The following is a 22,491-nucleotide window of genomic DNA, read 5'->3' as shown; positions in this document are numbered from 1 at the left end:
ACCCCCCCCCCCCCCCCCCCCCCCCCAAGGTCAAACACCAAGAGGCCAGCTGACTGAAAAGAGCGGATTAGTCACAATGAATCACATGGGTGCAAGCACACACACACAGACACACACACGCGTTTATCTTAGGATCTGCATAAAGATAACCTCGGCATCCTCTCTCATCACCTGCCGCCTGAACAGAAATCCAGCCAGACCACTCACCCTCTCCGTCATAGTGGATAGTCGATAATCGTGCACACACACACACACACACACACACACACACACACACACACACGATGAATCAATGATTTAATTCCACTCACAAACACATCTCTTGTTATTATGACAAAAAGTGTCTTTACAAAAATATGTACTTGCCTCAAGTAGAGGCAAGTACATATAGACAGAATCCGACTGCACAAGCTTGGGCACATGCCAGCACACACAATGAATGAGGGACACACCTCTTCTTAGAACAAAAAAGATGCACTCATCCGACCTCGCAGACACAGACAGAAGTGGAGACCGACCTCAAACACCCAGTTTAAAACTACAGCTTTGAAAGTCTTTTGGGGAGAATGGTTATTTAACTAAATAAAACTAAAAGCGCGCTAGTGTCTGGGCGTGATGTACCGAAGGAGACAGTGTTATCAGAAAGTACCTCAGGGAATATGAATAACTAGACGGAAAAGAGCTGGAGGAAAATAAAAGTTGTGCATGACACCCAGGAGCGTGGGTTCCCTCACTCTGACTCCACTCCTCTGTGACAGGAGGAGCTCTCCGTTCAACCGAACATGGCCAAGCTTAGAGTGGGCACAACACAACAACAACAACAACAGACACCACGCAGCACGCTAAATATTCATACAGACAAAAGTTCAACGACAGTTTGTGCGTCATTTCTCTTTATTTGCTTTCTGCAGACATTGACAGAAACATCTTTAGATAGGAACAACAGGCAGGGAGGTTCAGCAGGAACCTAATATAAACACACCACCACACCACGGAGGCATGTGGGAGCGGCTACCATGGCAACGGGAAACAGAACATGTGGAGCAACAGGATCGCGTCGGGAAGAGACCGGAACGCTTGGATTACAAATATACGTGCACTTGTAAACGGTTCATTCTCACAGGCGGGGGGGCGTCCTGGGGGGGTTGTGAGGGGAGCTGGTGGCAGTGAGGTTCTACGACGCGGTTCTACGACGCGGTTCTACGACGCGGTTCTACGACGCGGTTCTACGACGCGGTTCTACGACGCGGTTCCTTATTCAGGGTTCTCCTCCGCCCGGTTGCCTCCGTCTCCACGCGTTCTCCAGAGCGGTGGACCCGGTCGTCCGTAACTCCAGCGCCTCAGAACAGAGGTCGGACTGTGAGGGAGACAGACGTGGGAGGGCTGGGGGGGGTGAAGGGTGAGGAGTCGGGGGGAGAGTGAGGGGGAGAACGGTTCTTCATTTCCCGCTCTCCGCTGGTGCCCGTGCCTCGGACCGGTTCCGGTGAGGTCCGGTGGTCTGCTGGGGTCTGGTGTGTGTCTGGGTTCTGAGGCGGCCCACTCCGCTCCACGGGGGGGGGGGGGGGGGGTCACTCGGAGGGGGGGAGGTCATCGTTAGCGCCGGGTCCTCCGTGGAGAACCTCTCTCTTGCCGGTTCCTTCCGGCGGGTCGTTCTCCTCCGCTCTACCCTCCGTTCCTCGACTTGTTCTGCAGACGGACGAGAGGGAAAGAGTCATTGGAGAGGGGACGGGGGGGGGGCGAGGGGGGAGGGGGAGTAAGGATTACACGGTGTGGGTGAGTGGCAGGATATCCTCTCCCGTAGCTCTCTACTTCCTGTCAGAAGCCGTTCCGCGCTGAAGGAGTGATCCATGGCGGAGAGAAACACTGGGAGGAGGAAGACAGAGGGACGGAGACAGACACTAAGAGGGACGGAGAGAGACGCTAAGAGGGACAGAGGGACAGAGAGACGCTAAGAGGGACAGAGGGACGGAGACAGACACTAAGAGGGACAGAGACAGACGCTAAGAGGGACAGAGACAGACGCTAAGAGGGACAGAGACAGACGCTAAGAGGGACAGAGGGACAGAGACAGACGCTAAGAGGGACAGAGGGACGGAGACAGACGCTAAGAGGGACAGAGGGACAGAGACGGACAGAGGGACGGAGACAGACACTAAGAGGGACAGAGGGACGGAGACAGACACTAAGAGGGACAGAGGGACGGAGACAGACACTAAGAGGGACAGAGGGACGGAGAGAGACACTAAGAGGGACAGAGGGACGGAGACGGACACTAAGAGGGACAGAGGGACGGAGACAGACACTAAGAGGGACAGAGGGACGGAGACAGACGCTAAGAGGGACAGAGGGATGGAGACAGACACTAAGAGGGACAGAGACAGACGCTAAGAGGGACAGAGACAGACAGTAAGAGGGACAGAGGGATGGAGACAGACACTAAGAGGGACGGAGACATACACTAAGGGGGACGGAGACAGACACTAAGAGGGACAGAGGGACGGAGACAGACACTAAGAGGGACAGAGACAGACGCTAAGAGGGACAGAGACAGACAGTAAGAGGGACAGAGGGACGGAGACAGACACTAAGAGGGACGGAGCGGTAATAACCCGAGGCTGACCTGAAGTGGCGGTTCTGTCTATACTAATGCAACCACCACCAATAACAATAACTTCACACTAAATATTGGTCCGAATCATCACTCAGTCTGTCGATAGCAGAGTGAAATATGGGCTTCAGCCAGATACTGTGAATAAGACAGTTATTTAAATCGTCTCCAGGCTGCCTTAGACGATATAATCAAAATAAAAGACACCCAATTTAACTGCTGAAATATACCTTGATGGCGTGTAAAATAAGTTCAGCAATAAATGAGACAATAAAAGTTGACTCCTGATATTCTTGGCTCTGAAAAGGTGTTACAAAAGACAAGAGACTGAATGGTTTGTAACCAGGCACCGCTGCCAACGCAGAGAGGAAAAGAAGCACAAAACACCAATGCCTTTCAGCTCCCTCAAAAAGCCTGAACCACAAAGTCTAGCCGGGAGCCCGTAGAGAGTTGAAGCTGGAGAGGGGAAGGGTACGGGTCAGAGGAGAAAATATGAAGTGGAGAGGCAGATGGAGAGACGAGGGGAGAGAGGCAGAGGCAGCCATGCGGCCTGCATAGAGATGGAGGCAGTGGATCAGCCTCCATGATAAACTACTATTCATGAGGGGCAGAGGAGCGATACAGAGGCAGACCGAGAGGAAGAGGGGGAGAGGGGGAGGGGGAGAGGGGGAGAGGGGGAGAGGGAGAGGGGGAGAGGAGCGATACAGAGGCAGACCGAGAGGGAGAGGGACAGTAAGAGGGGGAGAGGGGGAGGGGGAGAGGGGGAGAGGGGGAGAGGGGCAGAGGAGCGATACAGAGGCAGACCGAGAGGGAGAGGGACAGTAAGAGAGGGAGAGGGGGAGAGGGAGAGAGAGAGAGGGGGAGGGGAGAGGGGGAGAGGGGGAGAGGGAGAGAGAGAGGGGGAGGGGAGAGGGGGGAGGGGGAGAGGGGCAGAGGAGCGATACAGAGGCAGACCGAGAGGGAGAGGGACAGTAAGAGAGGGAGAGGGGGAGAGGGAGAGGGGGGGAGAGGGGCAGAGGAGCGATACAGAGGCAGACCGAGAGGGAGAGGGACAGTAAGAGGGGGAGAGGGGGAGGGGGAGAGTGGGAGAGGGAGAGGGGGAGAGGGGGAGAGGGAGAGGGGGAGAGGGGGAGAGGGGGAGAGGGACAGTTAGAGGGGGAGAGGGGGAGAGGGACAGTAAGAGAGGGAGAGGGGGAGAGGGGGAGAGGGAGAGGGGGAGAGGGGCAGTGAGAGGGGGAAAGGGGGAGAGGGGGAGAGGAGCGATACAGAGGCAGACCGAGAGGGAGAGGGGGAGAGGGAGAGAGAGGGAGAGAGGGGGAGAGAGAGAGACCGTAAGAAAGAGAGGGAAAAAACTGAATTTATCAGTCCTTTCCTTTCAGCGGTTCCCTATTCTCCAAGTGCTATTGGAGCCCACTTTGTGTCAAATGCATTGGTCATGTGACCTGGGGTGGAGGGGGAGGGAGCCGCGATGGAGACAAGATGGAGTCGAAGGAGAGAGCCGAGGTGTAAGGGGGGGACGCAGTCAAAAACAATAAAGGGTTGAAAGGGTCTATTAGTGTGTGTGTTCGTGTGTGTGTGTTCGTGTGTGTGTGTTCTTGTGTTCGTGTGTGTATGTTCGTGTGTGTATGTTCGTGTTCGAGTGTGTGTGTGTGTGTGTGTGTGTGTGTGTGTGTGTGTGTGTGTGTGTGTGTGTGTGTGTGTGTGTGTGTGTGTGCGCGCGCTCTGGAATACTGGGAAAGAGCATATATGTGTTGTGCAGGTCATGTGGGAGGGACAAGAGAGGAGAAGGGGAAAATCAAACCTTAAAACACACATTTGAGTTGAAAAGCGACTATGTGCTGTGGATTGATCCTGATCCATCCCCTCTACGGGTCAGAGAGAGGCCGTATCCCCCCGGTTATGAGCGGAGAAGTGCTGGCGGGAGGTAGGGGGGTAACAGTACACGTATTTGTACGAACCGTCACGCTACAGGCACTTTGGAGCGGTTACAGAGCTGGGCCGCGGTGCGTACATGTGGCGTACATAGCGTTAATATGGCGAATGTAAAGGCTTGTATCGCGATGCAGAATTTAAAACTTGAGGTCGGAGTTCCACCCGGACCGTTTAGCCAAAGTATGCTACTCCTATACTACTCCTATACTACTCCTATACTACTCCGACTCCGTAATCCGCTCAGCAGCTCTCCGTCGGGATGTCAGATACAAATGCAATTCGCCGCCCGATCTATCTTATATGTTGTCTACAAACCATGTAAGCAGTGTTGTAAATAAACGTCCAAAGTTTTTCAAATCTTATTTGGTGTTTTATTGGTTCTTAAGGTGCAAAGTAAACAATGTGCAAAGTAATTAAGGTGCAAAGTCAAACCGGAGACGTGATTCGGTAAATGATTTCGTTAGAGGCCCAATCACAGCCCTTGCCGTCTCCGTTGCGTCGACCAATTGGTCCATGGCGTCGACGGATAGTTAAAAAATATTGGATGCTCACGTAAGCTACTGAGAGGGTCTCCGGCAGGCTCTCCGTCTATGGAGAGGGCTCTCTGGTTCTACGTACAGCACTTTAACATGCACACGCATTTGAAAAGGCACCATCCAGGTGTTACTATCACCGTTGCTGCAAACCCAGCTCACGTCTGGGAATTCAGAAATGCAAATGCCAGTTTTATTGGTGTTTATTGGTGTGTTCATAGCTGCTTATCTACGGCCATTCCCCGTTGTTGAGAAACAAGCAGTTTCTTTACATTTTCCCCTTAACTATTAACCGTACCGTACCGTGACTTAAAAACCGAGGTACGTACCGAACCGTGACCTTTGTGTACCGTTACACCCCTAGGCGGCGGCCATCTTATCTGATTCCTCGACCCCTGGAGGGGTCAAAGGCAGGTCATGTGACACCTGCTCTCCGTCTCCCTCCACGCTGCTGGGCGGTGATAAAGAGGGTAAACAGAGAGCTCTGGGCGCACATTGTTCCTTTAGGGGCGCCTATTGACTCCAAGAGGAGCAGAGGAGATAAGGAGAACAGCCCCGTCAGAATAAAGAGAGGATTAGCATATTGTCTTTTAACAAGATCATGAAAGCGCGTGAATTGCAAAAGCGCTTGATGAATCCCGACCAGGCCATCTTCCATCTGATAATCTGGGAGGTGCATACATAAAAACAGGCACACACACATAAGTGCAACATCGGTTTTTCCTTGAAGGGATGAATAAAACATAAAGGCATTTATAGGACACATATCTGTGAGATTCTGCCCACATTTGACTTTTAAAATGCAATAATAATGCCTGAGTAGGCAAGCAAAGCATACCTGCCTCTCTCCGGAAAAACAATGAAATTGTGAAAAACATATCCAATAGAAAAGCCCTATGAATGTTAATGCAGCCTTGTGGGGCATTGCATGTTGTGTATATTGCATCCATACGGGAGGAGGGGGGTAATGTGTAGCCTGGAAAACATTACTATTACCATATGCCACGGAGAAAACATTTAAGATGGACGGGGAAACGGAGACAGAGAATAAAGGAGAGAGAGAGCGAGACAGACAGACAGACAGACAGACAGACAGACAGACAGACAGACAGACAGACAGACAGACAGACAGAGCCGCTGAGCCAATCAGAAACCGCCTTGCAGGCTGGAGGCATGAGACCGTGGCGGCCAGACGCTAGCTTTGTTTATGTGGGATGTCTGTGCGTGCCTGCGTGTGTGTGTGTGTGTGTGCGTGCCTGCGTGTGTGTGTGTGTGTGTGCGTGCCTGCGTGTACGTGCCTGCGTGTGTCTGTCTGCGTGCCTGCGGGTGTGTGTGTGCGTGCCTGCGTGTGTGTGTGTGTGTGCGTGCCTGCGTGTACGTGCCTGCGGGTGTGTGTGTGCGTGCCTGCGTGTGTGTGTGCGTGGTACGATGGCAGGGCCATCTGGATGTCTGAAGGGAGGAGGTAAGGTGGTGTTGTACGGGGTTGGGACACATTGGGACCATGTTGGCTGAGGACACGGAGCACACAGGGCCTCCACAGCTGGACCAGCTCTGAGCACATCGACCACGGTGACGGAGGGACCCCTCTACCGGGAGTGCACCCCTCTACTGGGAGTGGGACCCCTCTACTGGGAGTGGGACCCCTCTACTGGGAGTGGGACCCCTCTACTGGGAGTGGGACCCCTCTACTGGGAGTAGGACCCCTCTACTGGGAGTGGGAGCCCTCTACTGGGAGTGGGACCCCTCTACTGGGAGTAGGACCCCTCTACTGGGAGTCAGACTACTATACTGGGAGTCAGACCCCTCTACTGGGAGTCAGACCACTATACTGGGAGTCAGACCCCTCTACTGGGACTGGGACCCCTCTACTGGGAGTGGGACCCCTCTACTGGGAGTGGGAGCCCTCTACTGGGAGTGGGACCCCTCTACTGGGAGTGGGACCTCTCTACTGGGAGTCAGACCTCTCTACTGGGAGTGGGACCTGTCTACTGGGAGTGGGACCTCTCTACTGGGAGCACACAATGACACTCACTGGTCCGCTGCCCGTCAAAGTGCATGTTAGGGATCCTTGTCCTTTTGGACGGGGAAACAAGATCGCAAGGTTACTTGTTTGATTTGGTTCAATGGGTTTCACAGACAGACAGACAGAGGGGGGAGAGAGGGGGAGACAGACAGACAGACAGACAGACAGACAGACAGACAGACAGACAGACAGACAGACAGACAGACAGACAGACAGACAGACAGACAGAAAGACAGACAGACAGAGGGGGAGAGAGGGGGAGAGAGACAGACAGACAGACAGACAGACAGACAGACAGACAGACAGACAGACAGACAGACAGACCTGCTTGGAACCGTCCACACACTCCAGGTAGCGCGCGGCGATGCCGGAGCACTGCAGGGTCTTCCCGGCGTTCTCCTGGTAGCACTTCAGGATCTCACCCTGGAGCTCTGCGCACACGGGGTGGGTCTCGTAGCGCCTGGACAGGGGGACGGAGGAAGGACAGACAGACGGTGAGGAGGAGGAAGAGGGCGGTGGGTCTGTCGCAGAGGAAGCAGTCCAGTGGGAGACCAAGGGGAGAATACCAGCTGTGTGGACGAGCGTCTCCTTGAGGCCCACACAACCATTATCCTGATTTGACTAAATATACACAATGTCGTTAATGAATGAATACACAAGATGGTCACGGCAGGCAGGTCTGCAAAACTAAAAGTTGATTTAAAGTGTTATTTAGAGAACGTTAAACCGGTGCTGCAGGGCGGATAGTTATTGGTTTGTAGAATCCCTAAAACAAGCGATAAAACAAGCTCATCAGTGGCCATGGCGGGTCGGTCATAAACCAGTGCTCCACTGTCTGCTGCATCCCGTCACCATCCAGACCCCCCCCTCTGAACCAGAGAACCCCGAACGGGGGCTGAAGGTCAGGACGCCCAGGGGCCAGCCAGTGTTACCCACTGCAGTGTGACCCCCACAACGCAGACGGACTCTACAGAGAGACTAGGAGGGCACTGGAGACCCCCACAACGCAGACGGAGTGACCCCCACAACGCAGACGGACTCTACAGAGAGACTAGGAGGGCACTGGAGACCCCCACAACGCAGACAGAGTGACCCCCACAATGCAGACGGACTCTACAGAGGGACTAGGAGGGCACTGGAGACCCCCACAACGCAGACGGAGTGACCCCCACAACGCAGACGGACTCTACAGAGAGACTAGGAGGGCACTGGAGACCCCCACAACGCAGACAGAGTGACCCCCACAACGCAGACGGACTCTACAGAGGGACTAGGAGGGCACTGGAGACCCCCACAACGCAGACGGACTCTACAGAAGGACTCTACAGACTAGGAGGGCCAGGCACGGAGCCCCCTGTGTGGACAGTTTGTGTGGACTGTCCCTAGAATCGCTTCAGCGGAATACGGCCGGCCCATCTATTGACGCGATGCTGAGTGACAGGTGCCTTCGGCCGTTGACTGCAGACGAGAGAAGAGGAAAGACCATCGCACCATACCCCCCTCAGACAATGGGCCTGGGTCCGGGCAGAGCGCTGTAATAATACTGCTGACACCACGGTTCACCGGGACGGCCGAGGCAATCAGAGCCGCCACAACCTTCTGAAAGACTATTGATTATTCCACTCGCTGCTAGTAGATCAATATCGATTCACAATGTCTCCCTCAACAATACACCCACACAGGTTAGCTGTCACCTTGGGGTGCCCTAAGTGGCTATTACAGTCCGACAGTGTCCGTGGGGTCGGCCGCGTACACGTGCATGCTAATACGCCCTAGCGACGTGACACACTAGCGCAGTAGCAGCGCCAAGACTAGCACTGCTACTAGCGCTGATATTAGCGCTGCTACTCGTGCTGCTAATGAGACACCAGCGCTCCGATTGATGGAGTTAGCAGCTAGGCTAAACCGCTGCTGCGTTTAATCGAGAGGTCCAGGTGTGGATTCTGGAGAACAAGCAGATTTTTACCTTCATCAGCAAGGATTGTAGGTTTTTAATTTTACAGCAGGGCTAATTTGCTCCGTGCTAAATGCCATTGCAGCTCTTTTAATACACGCCATAAAATCTATATGGATGACACCTGCACATGCTAGCCTATTATGCTAATGGCGGTGTCATTCTTGGGTTCACACCACTGGTCAGGACACACTCGCGACTGTGTGTGTGTGTGTGTGTGTGTGTGTGTGTGTGTGTGTGTGTGTGTGTGTGTGTGTGTGTGTTATTTTGCTGTTGTAAGCAGTTCAACACCCCAGGGATATATTAGGAGCAGCTGAGCCGTTGTCGACCCAATCACATGTTTGGGAGTCACATGTTTGATTCGCCCCCCCGGAGGGAGAAATCCTCCCTCTGCTGGATCTGAAGCCAGGGATTGGGTGGCACGGGTCATTACCCAGGGTGCAATGCAGCAGGAAGCTGGCGCCGTGCCACTCGGCCATATGTGTTTGTGTCATCACATGGTTTTTATCTTTCCTTAAAGAGATACTTCACCGGTGGGAATATGGAGGTTTTATGAATTAAATAATTCAATGTATTATAAATGTGAAAAAAAAATTGATATCGGTTCATCCTAGCCTGAAAAAAGGCAGAAAGAGTGTTTTCATGGTCTCTCTGGCTCAAAGTAAGAAAACCTCCAACTACCACAGTGCATTGCGCTCGCTGCCCCGCCCACCTGTCTAAAGGATCCATTTGGAGGCTTTACATGTTGCTGCTGATTAGTATCACAGCAGCCCTGGTGTAAGCCTTACCAACTCCAGTGCATCGTTCCGGAATACCGACGCTTCCATCGGCCAGAATGATGTTCTGATCTATGTCTGATTCCACTTTTATGAACCCGAACCCAGGCACCCTGGGGACAGGAGATATACGTCCAGCTCCATCTCTAGGTCCTGCCCCCGTCCGGCTCAGGTCCATACAGGACCCGCCCCCCCCCCCAAACACACTGCTACACCTGGTAGCGTAGGTTCCAGTAGCGTCTGGCCACAGCCCGGAGACGCCCCTGGGGCGACGGCGGTAGGAACAACGAGAACACGAAAAACTAGGATGTCACCACACGATCCGACTAAAGACCTGATTTGTTCTACCTTAGCCTCAACCTAACCATATTCTTAACCTAACCATAATCCTAGCCAGGTTGTTCAGCCAATCACCTGGACCAGGGCAGGCTCCGCCCACTTCAACCTGCAGGGGGAGCTGACGGAGACATGGGCCCCAAAGCCGTCAGGGCGACCGCTCTGCGTTGGGGTCCCAGACGATGACAGGGCTGTGGCCCCGCCCACCCCTCCCAGGGACGGACAAAGCCCATTGGTTCTCAGCGCCGCAGGGTGGGGGAGGGGGGGGGGGGGGGGGGGGGGGGGGACCGCACACGGCCGCTAATTACTTTCTTAAGCACTGGCGTTAATGCCAGGTGCCTCCCGCTGATACAAAACCGCCATGTTTATCACCGCTAATGGCCTCCGAGAGAGGGGGCGAGAGACTGAGGGGGGGGGGAGACACACACACACACACACACACAGAGAGACATACAGCCACCATGAAGAAAATCATTGATTCTGGGAGACGGAAAGGAAGCAGAGATGGAGGGAGTGAGTGAGAGACAACCTCTTGATAATAGAAGGAGCAATGAGGCAGAGAGGGGGGGGGACTGAAGGCAGGAGGACGAGAACCGGCGGAAAAGACAGACGATGAAAATAAGGAATGGTGAAAGGGGGAGGGGGACAGTAGAGGGCGGGGGGGAGGGAGCCCTCCAGTAGGAGCCTGCTCCCCTGATTGCGTTCCTAGCCCTCGCCGGTCGGGGGTCCGTCCCTCAGTGGGGCCGGGGGGCCCTGCCCAGGGCAGCCTTAACACAGCGAGGGTAACTCCACGTCGAGAGCCTCTAGTGCCACCACATGCTGCGCCCTCTGCGCTGTGCTCCTCCACCTCCACCTCCTCTTCCTCCTCCTCCTCCTCCTCCTCCCCCCTCCACCACCTCCTCTTCCTCCTCCACCACCACCTCCTCCTCCTCTTCCTCCTCCTCCTCCTCCTCCTCCTCCTCCTCCCCCTCCTCCACCACCACCACCACCTCCTCCTCCTCCTCCTCCTCCTCCACCACCACCTCCTCCTCTTCCACCTCCCTCTCCACTTCCTCCACCACCACCTCCTCCACCTCCCCCTCCTCTTCCTCCACCACCACCTACTCCACCTCTTCCTCCACCCCCTCCTCTTCCTCCTCCTCCACCACCTCCTCCTTCTGCTCCTCCTCCCCCTCCTCCTCCTCCACCACAACCTACTCCACCACCCCCTCCTCTTCCTCCTCCTCCTCATCCACAACCTCTTCCTCCTCCTCCTCCCCCTCCTCCTCCTCTTCCTCCTCTTCCTCCTCCTCCTGCTCCTCCTCCTCCTCCTCCTCCACCTCCCCCTCCATGAAGATACATCCACACACGGCTATCAGGCATCAGAGGCCACGGTCTAGGCGATGAACGGCAGCACACCAGGTCTGTATGTACACACACACAGGGATAAACACACACACACACACACACACACACACACACACACACACACAGATAAGCACTCACTCCCTCCTGGTGATGAGTAGGGATGGAGTATGGAGGGGCATGCCCTGGTTGGATGCAAGGTGTGTGAGGACATTGTGGTGGTTAATTGGCATCAGGTAAGGTAGCGCACTAATTGCTGTTTGCTTTTCCCCAGCCCTCGTATTGCTGCTGCTTCCAGGCACACACACACACACACACACACACACACACACACACACACACACACACACACACACACACACACACACACACACACACACACACACACACACACTAAATAAACATGAACCCATGGGAAGCAGAGCACCCAGAACAACAGCTCAACACTAACCTCTGTCATACTCTCCAGCGTCTCCTGCCCCAGAGGATCATGGGATATTTAATACAGCTCTCCAGAGGCGACGAAATGGACACATCTGGCCACTTGTGTGTGTGTGTGTTGGTGTGTGTATTGGTATGTGTGTGCATTGGCGCATGGACAAAACAGGCATCTGAAACCCAAAAAGGGCAGTAGTATATAGTAGTACCATCGAGGGGGGGCTGGCTTTTCGTACCATCAGGAGCATTAAAGGTCTCAATACACAACCCTCTCCCTCCCCCCCCCCCTCATTACCCCTCCCCCTCCCCCCCCCCTCTCATTACCCCTCTCCCTCCCCCCCCCCCCCTCTCATTACCCCTCCCCCGTCCCCGCTCCTCTTCTCTGCACCCCCCCCCCCCAGGGTGGAGATTCACAGACAGAGTCTGGGGATGGGGAGGGAGGGGGGAGAGGGGAGGGAGGGGGGAGAGGGGAGGGAGGGCCCTCCCAGATATATTTATATGTATCTATGGCAGAGATCCAGGAGCACAGCTTCAGAAATCACACAGTGAGGGGGGAGGGAGGGAGGGGGGGAGAGAGAGAGAGCGACAGAGGAGAGAGAGAGAGAGAGAGAGAGAGAGAGAGAGAGAGAGAGAGAGAGAGAGAGAGAGGGAGAGGGAGAGAGACAGAGAGAGAGAGAGAGAGAGAGAGAGAGAGGGAGGGAGAGAGAGAGGGAGAGGAGAGGGAGAGAGACAGAGAGAGAGAGAGAGAGAGAGAGAGAGAGAGGGACAGCGCATGAGCGGAGAGAGGTAGAGAAGGAGCCGGGGTAAGAGAGAGCGAAAGAGAGAAAAGGTGAAAAATTGAGCTCAAGGAGGAGAGAGAGCTTAACCACACAGGAGAGAGAGCCTCAAAAGAGGGCGAGAGAGAGATAGGAGATGCTTCATCATGCACCACCGTCTCAAGGTAATGGTGGCGCGTGTGTGGACACACACACACACACACACACACACACACACACACACACACCCCATGCAAAAGGAGGCCTGGAGAAAAGGGAGAGAGAAGAGGAGAGAAGGACGAGATCCTGAGGAGAGAGAGTAAGGTGAGAGAGAGAGAGAGAGAGAGAGAGAGAGAGAGAGAGAGATGGAGCGAGAGAGAGATGGAGAGAGATGGAGAGAGTGAGGGGAGTGAGTGAGGAGAGAGTGAGGAGAGAGAGTGAGGGGAGAGAGTGAGGGGAGAGAGTGAGGGGAGAGAGTGAGGGGAGAGAGTGAGGAGAGAGAGTGAGGAGAGAGAGTGAGGGGAGAGAGTGAGGGGAGAGAGTGAGGGGAGAGAGAGAGAGAAAGTGAGAGGAGAGAGAGTGAGGGGGGAGAGAGTGAGAGGAGAGAGTGAGGGGAGAGAGTGAGGGGAGAGAGTGAGGGGAGAGAGTGAGGGGAGCGAGTGAGGGGAGAGAGTGAGGGGAGAGAGTGAGGAGAGAGAGTGAGGGGAGAGAGTGAGGAGAGAGAGTGAGGGGGGAGAGTGAGGAGAGAGAGTGAGGGGAGAGAGCCACCCTCTTTCCATTGACACACGTCCTCCTCCCCCTGTGGTAGTGATTCTAACGGCGTTACAACATATATCTAGATATATTATTAGATATATCCACTGGAGCGCAGGGCCCAGCTCGGCTTTGGGTGCAGCATCAAAGGACTTGGCTCCTAAAGAAAATGTATACGCTTCTATACGTATTGACCTGGACCAATAGTGAGCCTTGAGGGCCCCGAGGGCTCCCAAGGCCCCCAGAGCCAGAAGGAGACCTATACATCTCTCTCTGGGAGAGGACAAGACGAACAACCAACAAACTAAAGAAGCTCCCATCAGGGGACATCTGGTGAGCTGTACATTCATCTGTCTCAATCCACTTTAAATATTGCTTTGAAAGACAAAGCGGCGGATGGCGGATGACACACACACACACACACACACACACACACACACACACACACACACACACAAACAGTATGGATTACCCCGCTGTGCAACAAATTGAGTTGTCCGATCGGCAGGTTGTCTATTTGTCATCATTTGGTTCCACTTTGGGGTTAATAGGGTTAAGGGGGACGGCGATACATACATACCCCCCCACGCGGCCTCGCACTCGCTCAGAGAGCTCTCATGTTCCAGCCTGGTTAAGACGGGGTGTCAGAACAAATAAATATAAATGATCCAGTTAGGGAGAAAAATGACATGCGCTTCGACAACACCCTTCTTTAATAGGCGGGGCCCGAAGTGACCCCGGCACGCTGGAATCCATCAGCCTGCAGAGCAGATGGAGAAGAGAGACCGACGTTAATACTACCAGAGAGATAAGAGAGACCCAGGGAACGCCCCTGCGGAGCAGAGGAATGGTCCCGGTAATCCTGAGAGACTCGCAAAAAAGAAGGAGGGAGGAAAAGAAAGACAGAAAGATAGAGAGACGGAGAGAGAGCGAGCGATGGGAATTCAAACAAAGAATGACATCATTTGGGGACAAAGAGGGATTAGGAAGTCTTTGTGCAGTTTGGAGGCATTCACAGGCCGCGTGGAGGAAGCCGGACGGACAGACGGACACAGACAATAGATGAAAATACAAATGTAAACTCTATCTATTACTCTAAAGCTTCTACAACCATTTGGACATCCAAGCTACTATGTACCACTTTGAAAGACAGGAAGCCTACTGTATTAAATAACAGTCCCTCCATCTCCATCCCTCTCTCTCACTCCCTTCCTTCCTCTCTCTCTTGCTGTATACTATTTAATTACGACCAAATAAAAGCCTCAACTTATAACACAATATAAGAAAATGGTAAGAGCTCTAAGTGGTCTTCCCAGCCTTTTTATGATACTTCGAATGCCCCCATTGTACCACTAAGAGCCGGTGCGTCTGTTTGTGGCTGCGTGTGCGCGTCTGTTTGTGGCTGCGTGTGCGCGTCTGTTTGTGGCTGCGTGTGCGCGTCTGTGTATGTGTTCATGTGCGCGTGTCTGTGTATGTGTTCATGTGCGCGTGTCTGTGTATGTGTTCATGTGTGCGTGTCTGTGTATGTGTTCATGTGCGCGTGTCTGTGTATGTGTTCATGTGTGCGTGTCTGTGTATGTGTTCATGTGCGCGTGTCTGTGTATGTGTTCATGTGCGCGTGTCTGTGTATGTGTTCATGTGCGCGTGTCTGTGTATGTGTTCATGTGCGCGTGTCTGTGTATGTGTTCATGTGTGCGCGTCTGTGTATGTGTTCATGTGCGCGTGTCTGTGTGTATGTGCGTGTGTGGAGACACGGGCACATGGAGAAACAAGTGTCCCCGAGTCACACGGAACACTTTGTTTGTACTTTCCTCTGCAGCCCAGGAGTGGCTGAGAGGCCATGGGGGAGTCGAGATGGGGGAGTCGAGATGGGGGAGTCGAGATGGGGGAGTCGAGATGGGGGAGTCGAGATGGGGGAGTCGAGATGGGGGAGTCGAGATGGGAGAGTCGAGATGGGGGAGTCGAGATGGGAGAGTCGAGATGGGAGAGCCAAATGGGAGAGTCGAGATGGGGGAGTCGAGATGGGGGAGTCGAGATGGGGGAGTCGAGATGGGAGAGTCGAGATGGGAGAGTCGAGATGGGAGAGTCGAGATGGGAGAGTCTAGATGGGAGAGCCAAATGGGAGAGTCAAGATGGGGGAGTCGGGATGGGAGAGTCTAGATGGGGGAGTCGAGATGGGAGAGTCGAGATGGGGGAGTCGAGATGGGAGAGTCGAGATGGGAGAGCCAAATGGGAGAGTCGAGATGGGGGAGTCGAGATGGGAGAGTCGAGATGGGAGAGTCGAGATGGGGGAGTCGAGATGGGGGAGTCGAGATGGGAGAGTCGAGATGGGAGAGTCGAGATGGGGGAGTCGAGATGGGGGAGTCGAGATGGGAGAGTCGAGATGGGAGAGTCGAGATGGGAGAGTCGAGATGGGAGAGCCAAATGGGAGAGTCGAGATGGGGGAGTCGAGATGGGAGAGTCGAGATGGGGGAGTCGAGATGGGGGAGTCGAGATGGGAGAGTCGAGATGGGAGAGTCGAGATGGGGGAGTCGAGATGGGAGAGTCGAGATGGGGGAGTCGAGATGGGAGAGTCGAGATGGGGGAGTCGAGATGGGAGAGTCGAGATGGGAGAGTCGAGATGGGGGAGTCGAGATGGGGGAGTCGAGATGGGAGACCCGGGCTGGGCGTCCCTGGGCCTGAGTTGCCTCACTACGGCCCTCCTGCACACCCTTCCCCGGCCTGGGGGGGAAACTGCTCTACGCGCGCTGCAGTGCGCGTAGAGCACTGCAGCGCGCAGTGCTCTACGCGCACTAACCCTACGTGCACTTTTTTTTTTAACCCTTCCAAAAATAAAACGAGTGACTGCACTGATTAAACGAGACATTAGAGACGCATTGACCTTTGACCCCCCCCCCCATCACATCTTCCCCCGTTTTACAACACTCACACTCACACACACGCACACGCACACACTTGAGGGGACGCTAACGGGGGCATGTGGCCATCAGAGGCAGAGGGGGAGCCCTCTTTAGGGGGGCACCGTGTGCCCGTCCTGCTGGTCTCTGGACAGGGCGGTCTGGGGCCGGAGGGAAAGGTTACGCTGACAGCCGGCTTAGCACCGCTCAGCCCCCCTCCTCCCCCCTCTTACATAACCTCCTGCCCATCAGCCCCCCCCCCCACCCGTCAGCCTCCATGTGGAGACGTCTGACTGAAGGCCCACTGGGCGCTGGCGGCCTTTAGAAGACTACGCTCAGATGGCTGCGCGCGCAGACATCGTGCAAACACACACACACGCACGCAGAGGCACGCAGAGGCACGCATGTATACCTGTGTACTGAAATGCTTGGGATTTTTATGGTAAACACACACACACCAGTGCACACACACACACACACACACACACACACACACACACACCAGTACACACACACACACACACGAGAGTGCCAGAGAGCATAATAATAAAGGTCATGTGTTGGGGGCTGGACAGTGTGATCCCACGCCTCAATAGTGGATAAACAAGCGTTGGCGGGCAGCGCTGCATATGAATCAGCTGCAGACGGAGATAGCCCGCCGTCCGCCGGCCGCGGGGAGTCTTATCTCCCACAAGGTGTCACACCAGGATGAATATGAGCCCGGCCAGCCGCCGCCGTGACCCGCGCGCGTGTATCTGCGTTCTCTGAGATGGCGCTATCGCTGTTCGGCCGCATGTATAAAGGGAAGTGGACCAAGGTCAGAGGCCCTGAATAATGGCTTCACAACGGGAACGCAAATCCATCCTCTCAATCGGCGCCCGGTTCCGCTGCGTCACCGCCCAGCGGGGGGGGGGGGGGGGAGGCAAATATATGTTTAAAAATAATGAATAATGTGCACAAAGGACTATAAGGAGTTCAGTATGCACTGGTATGCATGCAAACAGCTGGTGTGAGCGAGGGTCCAGGGGAGTGTGCTGGTGTGAGCGAGGGTCCAGAGGAGTGTGCTGGTGTGAGCGAGGGTCCAGGGGGCGAGGGTCCAGAGGAGTGTGCTGGTGTGAGTGAGGGTCCAGAGGAGTGTGCTGGTGTGAGTGAGGGTCCAGGGGAGTGTGCTGGTGTGAGCGAGGGTCCAGGGGAGTGTGCTGGTGTGAGCGAGGGTCCAGAGGAGTGTGCTGGTGTGAGCGAGGGTCCAGAGGAGTGTGCTGGTGTGAGTGAGCGAGGGTCCAGGGGAGTGTGCTGGTGTGAGTGAGGGTCCAGGGGAGTGTGCTGGTGTGAGCGAGGGTCCAGGGGAGTGTGCTGGTGTGAGCGAGGGTCCAGGGGAGTGTGCTGGTGTGAGTGAGGGAGGGTCCAGGGGAGTGTGCTGGTGTGAGTGAGGGTCCAGAGGAGTGTGCTGGTGTGAGTGAGGGAGGGTCCAGGGGAGTGTGCTGGTGTGAGTGAGGGTCCAGGGGAGTGTGCTGGTGTGAGTGAGGGTCCAGGGGAGTGTGTTGGTGTGAGTGAGGGTCCAGGGTCCAGGGGAGTGTGCTGGTGTGAGCGAGGGTCCAGGGGAGTGTGCTGGTGTGAGCGAGGGTCCAGAGGAGTGTGCTGGTGTGAGTGAGGGTCCAGAGGAGTGTGCTGGTGTGAGTGAGGGAGGGTCCAGGGGAGTGTGCTGGTGTGAGCGAGGGTCCAGGGGAGTGTGCTGGTGTGAGCGAGGGTCCAGAGGAGTGTGCTGGTGTGAGTGAGGGTCCAGGGGAGTGTGTTGGTGTGAGTGAGGGTCCAGGGGAGTGTGCTGGTGTGAGCGAGGGTCCAGGGGAGTGTGCTGGTGTGAGTGAGGGTCCAGGGGAGTGTGCTGGTGTGAGCGAGGGTCCTACTTGCTTGGTTATCAAGGAAAATGCAAAAAGATTACTGTTCATTTTAAAATGTTTCTTTCTCAACTAACTCTCAAACATACAAACTTAAACTATAATGAAAAAATACAAAAACTAAAAAATAATGTTTTTTACTGTTTTGAAAATAACAATATTTTACAAAATTAAAAAAATTTAAAAATATCTTTTTCAAAATAAAGGCCTTTCTAAGGTGCAAACTTTCTAGGTTTTCTCAATCGAACAACTAAATAAAATAAATAGAATAAATGAGAAAATACTTTTATTTTTTATAAATCGCACCCTTTTTGTGGATACAGTCCCAAAGGCTGATATCACGATTCGATTAATTGTCCAGCACTACCACCGTACCGTATCGTACCTTATCGTACCGTATCGTACCGAGCTGTTCAGCACTACCACCATACCGTATCATACCAGCACTACCACCATACCGTATCGTACCAGCACTACCACCATACCGTATCGTACCAGCACTACCACCATACCGTATCGTACCAGCACTACCACCATACCGTATCATACCAGCACTACCACCATACCGTATCGTACCAGCACTACCACCATACCGTATCGTACCAGCACTACCATCATACCGTATCATACCAGCACTACCACCATACCGTATCGTACCAGCACTACCACCATACCGTATCGTACCAGCACTACCACCATACCGTATCATACCAGCACTACCACCATACCGTATCGTACCAGCACTACCACCATACCGTATCGTACCAGCACTACCACCATACCGTATCGTACCAGCACTACCACCATACCGTATCGTACCAGCACTACCACCATACCGTATCGTACCAGCACTACCACCATACCGTATCGTACCAGCACTACCACCATACCGTATCGTACCAGCACTACCACCATACCGTATCGTACCAGCACTACCACCATACCGTATCGTACCAGCACTACCACCATACCGTATCGTACCAGCACTACCACCATACCGTATCGTACCAGCACTACCACCATACCGTATCGTACCAGCACTACCACCATACCGTATCGTACCAGCACTACCACCATACCGTATCGTACCAGCACTACCACCATACCGTATCGTACCAGCACTACCACCATACCGTATCGTACCAGCACTACCACCATACCGTATCGTACCAGCACTACCACCATACCGTATCGTACCAGCACTACCACCATACCGTATCGTACCAGCACTACCACCATACCGTATCGTACCAGCACTACCACCATACCGTATCGTACCAGCACTACCACCATACCGTATCGTACCAGCACTACCACCATACCGTATCGTACCAGCACTACCACCATACCGTATCGTACCAGCACTACCACCATACCGTATCGTACCAGCACTACCACCATACCGTATCGTACCAGCACTACCACCATACCGTATCGTACCAGCACTACCACCATACCGTATCGTACCAGCACTACCACCATACCGTATCGTACCAGCACTACCACCATACCGTATCGTACCAGCACTACCACCATACCGTATCGTACCAGCACTACCACCATACCGTATCGTACCAGCACTACCACCATACCGTATCGTACCAGCACTACCACCATACCGTATCGTACCAGCACTACCACCATACCGTATCGTACCAGCACTACCACCATACCGTATCGTACCAGCACTACCACCATACCGTATCGTACCAGCACTACCACCATACCGTATCGTACCAGCACTACCACCATACCGTATCGTACCGAGCTGTTCAGCACACAGGCCGCTAAATAGACGCTCACACACACACACAAACACAGGTAAATATACATACTCACACACACACACGATAAATATACATACACAGCAATGGGCAACTACACTCACACACACACACACACACACACACACACACACACCGGTAAATATACATACACACCAATGGGCAACTACACACACACACACACACACACACACACACACACACACACACACACACACACACACACACACACACACACACACACACACACACACACACACACACACACACACACACACAGGTAAATATACATACACACCAATGGGCAACTACACACACACACACACACACACACACACACGCACACAGGCAACTACACTCACACACACAGTGCACACACATGTGTGGCGACCATGGAAAGAGCACCTTGTAGAATCCAAGCCGGAGGAGTTTACATGCTAAAGGTCACATGTCTACCCTGAAAACTGCTTTCCCTGACACCTTTAGGAATTCAGAAGCCTCGTTCAAAACAGCAGGAAAAACATGCACACACACAGAGAAACAACCGGAAAGACAGGCATTCTGGGAAACCTACCATTTAGCTTTCCCGGTATAGGGACGGGAAACCTAAATGCTAATTTAGTGATGCCAATATCCACATTTATTTTGTACCTTACCATATTAAATGTAATATTATAGCAATAGTAAAATAAAATCGTATTCAGATTCGCTGATTAATAAAAAGATTCGCTATATAATTAATAAAAATGGGAATATCAGACTCACGTGAACGCCCATAAAAAAAGAAGATGCATTCGTCAACTGAAACGGGCGTGGGCCTCGTCTGCCAATCCCCCTTCGTTAAGGTGCTCAGTCTCATTTCTGGGCTGTGATCAAAACGTCACCTAATCACCTCTAACTCACGCCGTCCTCATCAGGCCTAATCGCAGCGTAACCACCTTTCATTAGTGCCCGACTTGAACTCAGACGCCGGAGAAGATGAAAACCTAATGAATAAAATAAGACTTCTCCTGACGTGTCTTCACTAGGCGCTAGGGCGTTATCATATCAAACTGCCCCCCCCCCCCATAACACAGGCACGCATGCAAATCCCCCCCAGTGCGGCCCCCTGTCTCCCTCCTTGGCCCCCTCTCGTCTCTGGAGGGCATTTCAATTTTAAGGGGAAAATCAAAAGGAGACGAGACAAACTATCCCGTCTTATTATTATTCAACCGCATCGCGATAACATCTAATCTCTGATAGCTTTCTGTCATAGAGGGGAGGGGGGGGGGAGAGAGCGAGAGCGAGAGCGAGACAGAGACAGAGACAGAGACAGAGAGAGAGAGAGAGAGAGAGAGAGAGAGAGAGAGAGAGAGAGAGAGCGAGCGAGCGAGCGAGCGAGAGAGAGCGAGAGAGAGAGAGAGAGAGATCTAGCACATCAAATATCTACAAGAAGGGGGCGGGGGGCACAGACGGTCCATTTAAAGAAAACTGAAATACACACACACACACACACTGAAGAGTAAAACAACATTCAGCTAGAGGGGATTTCTCTGCATGTGAACATTAACGTCACATGCACTTCAGATTCCACCAAACATGGCAGAGCACCGAACGCGCTCAATGAAACTAAATCACCGTTATTCAGATCCCACACGGCTGCCTCGCTGCTGTAACACCAGACCTCACTGCAGTTTTATTAGCGCACGCAGACACACACATACGCACAGACACGCACATACGCACGCATACGCACAGACACGGCATCCCTGCCCCTTCTAATCCAATCACCAGCCGGGTAATGCATCCCCCCTAATCCAATCAACCAATCGCAGCTCACCATACAGGGCTCGACGTCACGTGACTAACCGGCACATTAGCCCGCCATTCGCTAGCAGTTAGTGCTGTTGCGCTAGGCTAATGCCATCCCACAGTATTTTTTCCCCCCTCTTTCCTTTAATGCGATTTGGGATGTCTCCGTCCTGGCCGCCTCGATCTCGGCCGACCCGTGGGCCGGGGCTAATCAGTTTCCAGCATTTCTGAGGGAGACAATGATCCCGGCGTTAGCGCTGGCTAATGACAAGCTAACGCGATTAGCCTAGCCCCCGGGAGGAGAGCCTGGGGGGGGGGGGGTGGGCTCCTCAGCCACTCTCCCGGCCACACCGCAGCGCCTAATGGGCTCTGGGTGAGGAGACGAGGCGCAGGTCCACAGCCTCCTCTCTGGTTACACGCCATCGGCCCGGAGCCAACGCTCTGCTACCAATGAGGCTCACTCCCGTAACACAGCGCCGCGGGTATTAGCACCGCAGTGCCGCGGGTAATAGCGCCGCAGTGCCGCGGGTATTAGCGCCGCAGTGCCGCGGGTAATAGCGCCGCAGTGCCGCGGGTATTAGCGCCGCAGTGCCGCGGGTTATAGCGCCGCAGTGCCGCGGGTTATAGCGCCGCAGTGCCGCGGGTTATAGCGCCGCAGTGCCGCGGGTTATA

At 53.9% G+C, this 22,491-nt stretch overlaps 1 protein-coding gene across 1 annotated transcript in view; it reads right to left on the bottom strand.

Annotated features, from left to right (window-relative positions):
• Positions 1 to 885: 885 nt before the first annotated feature.
• Positions 886 to 22,491, bottom strand: part of chchd3a (coiled-coil-helix-coiled-coil-helix domain containing 3a) — a 79,548-nt gene continuing 57,942 nt past the window's right edge. Inside the window, exons 8-9 of the mRNA XM_056578519.1 lie at positions 7,421 to 7,556; positions 886 to 1,686 (exon numbers count right to left, since the gene is read on the bottom strand). Of these exons, the coding sequence (XP_056434494.1) occupies positions 1,663 to 1,686; positions 7,421 to 7,556 (160 nt within the window). The 3' untranslated portion in view covers positions 886 to 1,662. The remainder of the gene's footprint in view (positions 1,687 to 7,420; positions 7,557 to 22,491) is intronic.

Source organism: Gadus chalcogrammus, chromosome 19, assembly GCF_026213295.1.
Source record: "Gadus chalcogrammus isolate NIFS_2021 chromosome 19, NIFS_Gcha_1.0, whole genome shotgun sequence".
Lineage (NCBI taxonomy): Eukaryota > Metazoa > Chordata > Actinopteri > Gadiformes > Gadidae > Gadus > Gadus chalcogrammus.
The sequence above is the reverse complement of the archived record's forward strand: the minus strand, read 5'-3'. Positions and strand labels throughout refer to the sequence as shown.